Here is a 9,886-nt window from a genome sequence, read left to right as displayed (position 1 = left end):
GTCTTTAGTATTTATTAGTATTAATTTGTCTCTTGTATTTAGATGGCTTTGACAGAGCTACTACCTCTCATAAGCTGCAGTTAATGTTATACATGCAAGTAAGAGTTTGCTCTGCACCCTGGAATGTCTTCATATCAATACCTGGAAGTGTTTACAGGGATGACATCTAAGCCAAATGCTTTTTTATGTGATATAAATGCTCTATGGCACAATGTCCTGGAACATTCTGGATGAGGTGCTATCACAATGCTTTGGTTCAAAAGGTGGTAAGTAAGAATCTCAAGCTGGCTGTGAGGTTCTATAGCAAAAAATGCCCATATATTGGAAAATATATGGAAAAGGATAAAGCTGTTAATTTTTTTTTTTCAGCTTTTTATTCTTATGAAAAACGATCACTGAGAGCAACATTATTATTTGGGATAATCCCAGCCCATGTAGAAATGCAAGGCTTTGAATGAATAAGGCCTGTACACAACCTTGATCTGCTGGCAGGACGTTTCTATAAATAATGAGAGCTGATTAATTCTTACAATAGATTTCTCTCCTACTTTTTCCGGCCGAGCTTTGGAGCCTTCTCAAGGCCTTGGATGTATTTCCGAGGTAGCTGGTACTCTTCTGCAACATGAAGAAGAGTTCATTTTAGGTAACAATGAAATCACTAACTAGAATCTGGATCTTGCTATAACTAGTCCAAGCCCTGGTCCAGAACAGACTTACCTAGCAGCATCTTGGCCAGATGATGGACTTGGTTGCCTTGGATCTGGACCTGAACTCTGTCTTTTGCTCCAGGCACTGGGGTGATGGTGGTGCTGGCCTGAACTTTCTGTTGTAGAATATTGGCCACACACTGTGGGTCTAAACCATACAGCTCGAGGTTCTTGATGATTGTCACCTGAAGGTTCCAGCAACGATTGCAGACTGTCAGCATTAATACACTGCACCCCCTTCATCCCAGAAAAGCAAGCTGCCCTCACAATCAGGACTCGTTCATATCCCACCTTTTTGTCTCTCTTCTTACCTTCTTGTTTGACGACCTCTGTGCAGTGCTTATATCAATGGGCTCAATGTTTCCTTTCCTCACAATGGGTTGTTGTCCACAAAATGTCACCTGGTGTAAGGGCTGCAGACGCTCGAGGCACCTGAACAAAGTTTATAGATCCACTTGGTCTACACAGCACAGCAGGACTGATGTGAACTGTGTTTCTTCTGCTGCAGCCTATCACAGGTTTTTGAGACTATTAGTTTAGAACTGCATGGCCAGAGCTTGAACATAAAGAACAGGATGACTACTACTGCCTAAAGAGGGCATGTTCACCTATCTGCTGCAAACAATAGCTTCACAGATATGTATTTACAGATCGTACAGAGAATCAGGCAGTGCTTGTTTAGGCATCTTTTCCTGATAGTTAGCATGTAAACAAAAACAGAAAGTTACTGACAGATGGTGGTTAAATGGTGAAGAATGAGGTAGGATTGAGCTGAAGGTCTCTGGATGTTTTCTGTATCACCAGGAGGAAGTTACAACTCCAGTAACTCCAATGACACGGGGCTCTGACCTTGTGATAAACTTGACATAATGTGTTTCAGTATCACACAGAATTATCACAATGGAAAAACAGTCACCTGCTCACAAGGTCATCCCACTTCAGGTGTGAGATTTCATCTTGCTCTGATTTATCCAGCAGGCAGTCACACAGAATGGCATTTACTTTCACAAAGCTGTAGAAGGAAAACATGCGTTAGGAGAAAACAAATTCACTTCTTGTTTCATATTCAGCATCTCCTGTGGAAGCAAGGTAGGACAGCTTTTTTTTTGTATACTCACTTCTTGTTTGTTTCATCAACCAACTCGTTAGTCTTCACGTAGTTAATGATGATGTTTCTCACCTCGCTGCTTGAGAGGATGCTTCCTTTTCTAAACAGAAAGAAAACTTGATTGCCTCCCCTTCAAAGCGAACAAAATGGCAGCAACACAAGTTTGTTAGCCTATCTCTTAGCCCAACAATTGATTTTAGTGCATTTTTCCAGTGCTCACCTGTGTCCAGAGTCCTGAAAGAGTGGCACCATCTTTGCTGAGACCCCATACAGAGGTATGATTTCAGGAGCACGGTATACTTGTTCCCTGTCTTCACTCTTGCTGTCTTGGGCAGCAGAGGCTGAAGAAAATCCTTCAGGTACTGCAAATGCTTTAATGCTGGGGGAAAAAAAACCCCAATGTTATTTGGTGGGAATAAGAGGTTGAAATCTGTAATATCAGTTTCTGTGCTTGCAAGTAAGCTGAGCTTGAGTGTAACTGTGCCTCCTAATGACAAGGTTGAGGATGATGAAAGTTAATGCAAAAAGTCAAATTCTGCTTCTTTCCAAATGCAGAAGATATGCTTGCATCTACCAAAATATTCCCCAGCCCATCAGTTGCCAAGGAGATGTTACATAACAGCAGAACTCAGACCCAATGGGAAATTCCAAGAGAGAGCTTTCTGTGCTGATATGCGAGAGGAAGGAATCTGGTTCTGGATATAACTATTAATCCTTAAAAAGAGCTGATAATCAGGTAATAAGCAATTAAAAAGGTATTTGTGTGAATCAGTGTGTAAGGTGAAACAGTTTTTAAGGTTATAACTCTGGCTGCTGATCTGACAAAGTGGCTGATTTGATCCTGTGTGATGTTTTAAGGCTGTAGTTTCATGGGCATTAGTGCTGCAAGCAGTGTCATCTTCTCACTGGGGTTATTTTTCAGACAGATAAGTTCACTTCAAAGCTGAACAAAGAATTGTCCCAGCAGATAGATGGGACTGGGAGACCTGCTTACATGGGAAAGGCGTAAGGCAGTCATACCATGAGACTCAGTGTTAAATAGATAGAAAAATGCCTGATGGATATAAAGCTTTCTTCCCTTCCCACTAAAAAAAAACCCCATGCAAGTTATCAAGACTCACTGTCAAAGGAATGTGCTTTTTAGTGACTTCTAACAAAGGTTATAATAGGTAACAAATGGAGACAGGTGATTCTGCTCCTTCTTTTCAAGGGCTATCAGCTCTTTCAAAGACCACAATATTCTACATACTCTGGATGCTTCCAGTCCACCTCCACAATGCTTTCCACACCCTTGGTCAGCTCCTTCACTTGTAAGATCTTCTGCTGCTGCATACTTTGCAGGAATTTAGAAAACTGAGAAAACAACCATCAGAAAAGTGGAGTTGAGCATTTTAAATCCCTCTTTGTATTTCTGACTGCCCAAAAATTGCTTGCTAAATCAGAAGAACTTATTTTTGGTGGGGCTGGGGGGGAGGAAACCCAGCACTTTGCTTCTCCAACCACAGCAATTACTAAAGAATAGAGCGTGCCTCCATGATGCCCTAAAACAGAATTAGCAAGTGTTCCTTTTGTAGGTCTGCCACCTGTTTGCTCTGTGACCTTGGCCAAATCACACTGTGTCACATGGATTGCTGTGACATCTTTGGCAACAGGCTTTGGCCTTGCCTGTCATCTCCACTCTTTTCATCTTTGTTCATTAATAGCTTCAGAAAAGGAATGATCCCTCCTTGCAAGAAACTGCAATGTCCAACAAGATCAGAGCCTTTAACAGCTATCAGTACAAATGCCAGACAGCATTAGATAGGTTCAAAGAAGTGCTCATGCTTTCAGGACAATAATTTTCTTCCCTTGAGCTCTCAGGAGCAGAGAGCTGAGTAAAAGAACCTGGCTTTCAGGAACAGCTTACAGGATTTTTCTGCTTTATTAACGCTTCAACATTTTTTTATCTCTTCCTACTTATTTCAAGTAACCTTTTTCCTTTTCAATAAAGGAAAAAAAAGAAGAACAACCAGGAAAATCTCACCTTCTTATAGCTTGACTTCTTTATATCCAGCTGCTGTCCAGCAGGGCTACAATGGATTTTTAAAAACAGTTCTTCAGTTTTAGGTACTCCTCATTTCTTTGTAAAGCTTCCTACTTATCTTAAAAGTATCTTAACAGCAAAAATATGAGCTCCACACAGAATTACTTCAAACAAACTACCAGACAGAACACGATGAGTTCAACTAGCACTGATGCTTCCATAGGGAAGCAAAGAGCCATTTAAGTGATCAAGAAATCCTTAAACAATCGTTAGTCAACTCAAGTTAGCTATTAGATGCATATCCTGGTTTCAATCATACAAACACCTTGATGTAAGAAGCATATTCTTAGGTAACCTTAGAAATGAGGACTGGATTTTACTTTTGAAACAAAAACCTCAGCCCAAATATTCTGTTCTAAATATTCCACTCTTTCTTGCAAGCCCAAAGACTCTTCTTACCACATACCAGCATGAGAACATATGGCTGCGTAGAAATGTGCTGGTGAGCAGAGGGAGGTCTGATTTCTTCACTTTGCATTTTAGAGCATGAAAAAAGCACTGATTAAATAATGCATCCATTTGCTCTGTAGGGAAGAAAAGGACAAGTATGCAGTGAGCAGCCTCTCCTTTATAACACAATGCTCAGCTTCAGACCACAGAACTCCATCCTGTACTCTGTGCCGTCTAGGATGCACAGTAACCTAGATCATGGGTACCAGCTTCAGCAAACAAAAGCTGCTGGGTTTGGATCCATTTGCATGCAGGAGTACCTTGTGGTGTCCTGCTGTCCTCTGCATCCTGCTGAGCCCCTGTGCTACCATCCTCAGCTGGTTCTGCAGCTCTGTTCTCATTGAGTTCCTCCCTTCCCATCACTACTGCACAACTATTTTGCTCCTTCAGGCTCAAATCACCAATGTTCACATGCTGTGGTGTGTCAGTGGAGAACCTGTTGCCAGGCTTTTTCCCCTCCACCTCTTCCTCATTTTCAGCATTCTCCTTTTCAGCAGGATCTGCTACCAAGGGAGCTAAGGTAGGAGGACAAGATTTGTCACCATATTCCCTAAAAAAGGAAGAAAAAGCATTATGCAGCTTTCTGTTTAATGCTTGGAAACCCATAGGACAGTAATACTCATAAATGTTCCCTGATAAAAAGGCATGGGGAGTCGTATGGATCTTAAACTATAAGATTTATTTCCACGTCTATTGGACAGACCTCAGGGCAGAGAACTGCTTCTGTCAGAAAAGTGTGGTCATCAAACACACGTAGCACAGCTGAAGCCTTAACAGAGGTCACACCTCAGCTGTATCCAAACAATGAATGATCCAACTTACTGGGACACAGCTTTGATTTTAGTAAGGCTTGTCACATGTTCTACAAAATGCCTGCAGATACACTCACCAGAGATGATCCATGTAAGTATGCAACACAGCAAAGCCCTTGCCTTTCATTCCAGCAGCCAGCATCTCTGTGGTGGACATAGCAGCAGCTGCAACTGCTACAGGAGCTCTGGGGAAACACAGCAACATTACAGCAGGACACCACAAACACAACTGTGCTACTTGAACAAAAGAACACTGCTCTTGTGATACACTGGGATTGTTTTACAATGTCCTTGTTCTTTAAAGCCACGCAGGCATTTTTGGGTTTTGTCCCTTCTCTCTGGTATGTAAGATCTTTCAAAGAATCCCAAGGATGTGTGCAGTTGTGCTACTGCAGTGACAGGTGGGCAGTGATGCATTCTTCCTTTTAAGAAAGCACAAGGAGCACAGGCACTGCTAAAAAGAGACCTGGGTGGAGGGAGAGAAATACAGCTTTAATGCTGTTCCCTCTTTCTGAGCCTTCATGCAGACAAGAAGACAGCTGTATAGATTATAATCTTATGTAGAAACTGCTGTTTTGAAAGAAATCCACCAGGTCTCAGCTCCAAGAGAACAAATTTGTGTGGCTTTCCACCTGAGCTCAAACGTATCCCAACCCAGAAATGTAACTGCATTTTTTTTGTGCTGAATTTTCCACTGTTCAGGTCCATCAAATGCCTGAGAATAATTCTGCTACTATTCCCCCAAAAGCCCCAGAGTTTCCACGTTAAAAACGGTTTTCCTTTCAGTGTTTCTAAGAAGAGATGGGAATAAGGGGTGCTCTGTACCTGTTTCCCAGGAGGGTGACAGCACAGAGCGTGCCTCGCTCTACTTGTGGAAAGCCAGAAGATGGCACTACAACTCCTGGCAGCATCAGATCTGAGGACAACAAAGCATCCATTTCTCAATGAAAGATTCAGCCAGACCTCCTCCACCCCCACCCCTTCTGTTACTCAGCAAAAAACACAGCCTGCAAATCGCTGAGTACATGCCAGAGAAAATATCGTTCTGTTTCCCCTAGTAAGTTAGCACTTCTTGCTACCACCCCGTGGAAGAGGGGATTCAATTTGGTGTGCACATCCTAAAGCACAGCAGAAGTGCTATACGTGCTCAGTCCCCTGCCTTGTCAGGCACAAAGAAGGTACTCTTCTAACAAAAAGGAATAAGCTCTCAGCCTAGACAGCATTGATGACAAGAAAAAAGAAAGGAATGAGAACATGCAAAAGCATTTATTCTGCCCTGTCCCAAGGCAGAGAAGCTCTCTCTTTGCTAAAATTTGCCACTGGTGACCCAACCACCCTGACCTGACAGCAGCTGCACTCAGTTGTGAGCTCTCCTCAGCAGGAGGAAGTTGCCTTCACCACTCCTTGCTAATCTGGACAGAAACAAGTGGACCTTGCTGTGTGATTCGTTCTGCTTTCCATGCCTGGGATGAACAGACTAGCACATGAGTAAAAACATGCTCCATGCCTCATGTGTGGCATCATGTCTTCATTAAATTATATTAAAATCATCTACTCTCCCTCATAGCGGCTGTAGTTGTCTAGACCTTGCAGTTCCATGGACTGACCTGTGCTCCATACATTGATCTCACTTTTCTCTCAGCATCTTAGATTCAACCTGCATGCTGAGAGGCCAGCAATATTCTTCCTCCCATTCACTTCCAGCAAACCCAGGCTGAACTCTGCAATTGCAGGCAAGGCTCCACATCTCCAGGGACAGAAATCATGCAAAAATCTTAAAGTGACAAGGTAACCAGCTGTGTGCATTGTGTAAATAACCAGGGCAGGCAGTGAGGCCTTCGAATTCAAGGCACAGATGCCGTGAATAGCACTGCCTTCCTTCTCTTTGTAACTGATTGCTTCCTCAAGTCTGCTCCATCCCTCTGTGTCTGCAGTCTGGACAGTCTCACGCCTTTCCTCCCATTTCTATGACAGGGCTCAATCTTTGCTTTCTGCCTTTGCTGGCCATTGTCTCCATGGCCAGTTTCTTATCTTTGGATCATACCCAGCAGTAGCCTGGTTGCCATGGGAGATGAATGACCTGCAGCCCTCTTTCATCAATGTTCTTCTCCTGTTAACAAGACATTTTTCCCCCAGAAACTAGGTCACTACAAGCCAACAACAAAGCTTGCTCAGATGTTTATCATAGCTACGCACTTATACACTTTATTTCCCCAAGAGCAGAGTGAACAGAGCGACTTGTCTGCTTCTCTAGACAGTGTGTAATGGAAAAAAGACATCTATTTCTACACGTACACTTCCATTTATAGATTAAAGCTGCAATGGCTGGAATTCAATCTTTTTCTGGTTGAACAGTTCTGCTGTTTCAGGTTTATAAAGGCCTGACTCTTACGCATCTGAACTGCATCCAAAGCAGATGCCAGAAAATAGATTCATTTCTTGTTAGTCTCGATCCGTAAGTAGCTGGTAGAGCCAGTACTCCAGCAATTCAAATCCAACCTCATCTGCAATCCACAATTTACCTGACACTGATTAAAACTGTACGTTCCAGTACAAACTCACTCTCCATAGGATAAGCAAGCTCACCTCTGAACTGACAGGACCCAGAGTGGCAGCAGATGGAGTCAGCTGCCCAAGGAAAGCTAAAAAAACCCCCACAGAGCAGTGACACAGGCTTTTCAGTGTCCCAGTTCACAGTCACTGATCAACTTTACACCCTGAAGAGGCATTTCCAAATCCCAGACTCTCAAATAGAACAGATGACTGCATTTAAACAGCTTAACCTACTTTGGTTCATTCACAAACTTATCTGCTGCTGATTTATTTTCCGTTTCAGGAGATCAAGGTGAATTACTTTGTGCCTTAGTATTCTTTGTACTTTCTCACTGTTTCAGGTCCCAGTGGGAAATAATATCACCAAAAATCCCTGAAGGCAAATCCTATCTGCAATGGGATGTGACAAAGTTCTGATCCTCTTACCTGCTCCTCCTGCTAGCTTCTGTAGCACAGGGGGCCATGTTGAAAAAGCAGGGAGAAGATCTGGGTAGACCCACAGAGTATACACTGTGCCAAAACAGAAGAAAATGTAAAGAGGTATCATTAAAAAAAGCTAGCTGCTTCTTACCATCTTGAAGACTAAACAGGACCATGCTAACTGCAAGGTCTGCAAGGTCAGAACAACCCTACAGTAATTAGAAAATAGAGAAAAAACAGCTATTTAATTCACAATTCTGTGAATTACTATAAAGATGATCCCTTGAATTATCTTCTGTAACTCATGGGCACTTTGAGCTGATCTGCTACTCCAACAGGGAAGAATTTCTGGATAGGGATAAAACAAAAACACAGAGTTATCTATCAAGAGCAGCTTGTTAGCTAATTCCAGGGCTGCCTGGATGTGGATGTGATACCTGCTGATACCAAGTGAGCAACAGAAGGATGAGAGGTGAGGATGCAAAGCTGTGGCTGAATTGTTTCCTGGTTCCTAACCTCTCAGAGCCTCCATTCTGCAAGAATCTCACTGGATTTCACATCGATGCCAGCAGAATAAACACAATAAAGTGTGCCGACGAGGTGCAATGGGAGACGTGTAAGCACTTAAACACAAGCAAGGGGGGGAAATCCAGGTTTGTACTGAGTGAACAGGGCGGATTCCTCCACTGCGCTGCCCATACCTGTGGGATACAGAACTTTTTCAATCTCAAACAGGATCGGGTTCTTGCTATTCGTGTACACAGTGCCAGCCTCCCCTTTGTGAGTGTATATCTTGATGACATTCAGCTCATCCTTGTTTGGAATCAACTCCACCAACCGCTCAGCGCTCAGACTGGGAAAAGCAGCCGCAACATCACTTCGCAGCTTTTTCCTGTAACGATAAAAGCAATTCCTCCATCAGTGTTTCGGTGGCTACGAGACTCCCACTTTTCTACCAGCGATGATGGCTCGCAGGGCAAACCCCCACAAGCCGTGAGGGCGCTGGGAAGAAACCAGACGTCCTCCTCGCTCTCACCCCGCACCTCTGCCCTCCCGCCCCGCACCGCCCGCTCCCCGCACACCGGCACTCACCGCTCGGATCCCTTGATGGCGGTGCTGGCCCTGACTCGGAACGCCTTGCAGAACATGGCGGCTCTGCCCTCAGCCCCCGGCGGCCGCCATGGCGCCGTGCGCTGCTCAACGAGTCCGGGCGGAAACAACCCGCCCGGCCGGGCCGGCCCGAGGAAAAAGGGAAAGTTTGAGCCGCCGGGCTTTGTCCTAAGATTGAGATTTCTTTGTTCTGAGTGCTTTTGTGGCTGCCGATCGCTTCACACACACGGGAAATAAACCCCTGCCGAGCCGCAGCAGCGCCGTCGTGGGAGCGGGGCTCATTTCAGCATCGCCGGCGTGCGGGGGGTTCTGACAGCACTGAGCGACGCACGGGATGCCGCACGGGTTTCTCTCCGCTCGTAACACAATGATAAAACCCCTTTTTGCCACTCGGATCGAAAGCGTGTTGTTTTAATGCAACAACCGCTGAGTTTGCAGAAAAAGAAAGCGAGGTCAGGGTGGCCCCGGGCTATGATGCGGCTCTCAGAGAGCGGAGCGGAGCACTTTAGGATGGCAGAGGACGGCTGTGCACCGAGAGAAAACGGCCGCTCGATGCTCCCCGGGCCGGCCTCGAACCCGGGTCCTTGGGAAAGCGCGGCGCTCCATGCCCCGCCCCGCTCGCAGTGCGCATGCGCGTTCAGGC

At 44.7% G+C, this 9,886-nt stretch overlaps 1 protein-coding gene across 2 annotated transcripts; it reads right to left on the bottom strand.

Annotated features, from left to right (window-relative positions):
- Nucleotides 1-509: 509 nt before the first annotated feature.
- On the bottom strand, nt 510-9,783 carry EIF2D (eukaryotic translation initiation factor 2D). Of its 2 annotated transcripts, none has more exons than XM_052698135.1 (15): nt 9,226-9,783; nt 8,835-9,025; nt 8,140-8,223; nt 5,986-6,076; nt 5,238-5,345; nt 4,609-4,898; nt 4,305-4,422; nt 3,839-3,884; nt 3,065-3,168; nt 2,036-2,194; nt 1,826-1,945; nt 1,624-1,719; nt 1,019-1,139; nt 718-892; nt 510-615 (listed from the first exon to the last, which is right to left on the bottom strand). In XM_052698135.1, exons 1-15 carry the CDS (start codon nt 9,279-9,281, stop codon nt 545-547), a joined length of 1,830 nt encoding a protein of 609 aa, XP_052554095.1. In that variant the 5' UTR covers nt 9,282-9,783; the 3' UTR covers nt 510-544. The 2 variants fall into 2 exon arrangements, with proteins under 2 accessions (XP_052554095.1, XP_052554096.1); XM_052698136.1 differs by having other exon boundaries at nt 1,826-1,915; nt 9,226-9,780.
- Nucleotides 9,784-9,886: the final 103 nt, after the last annotated feature.

The sequence above is a fragment of the Tympanuchus pallidicinctus genome, unplaced genomic scaffold (assembly GCF_026119805.1).
Source record: "Tympanuchus pallidicinctus isolate F22 unplaced genomic scaffold, pur_lepc_1.0 scaffold32, whole genome shotgun sequence".
NCBI lineage: Eukaryota > Metazoa > Chordata > Aves > Galliformes > Phasianidae > Tympanuchus > Tympanuchus pallidicinctus.
This window is presented reverse-complemented; position numbering and strand designations above follow the sequence as displayed.

Coding starts and splice junctions, on each gene's coding strand:
- EIF2D (XM_052698135.1), bottom strand. CDS start 9,281: ATGTTCTGCAAGGCGTTCCGAGTCAGGGCCAGCACCGCCATCAAGGGA. Junction 4,423..4,608: donor GGACAGCAGGACACCACAAG/GTACTCCTGCAT, acceptor TCTTCCCTACAG/AGCAAATGGATGCATTATTT. Junction 1,946..2,035: donor TTTCAGGACTCTGGACACAG/GTGAGCACTGGA, acceptor TTCGCTTTGAAG/GGGAGGCAATCAAGTTTTCT.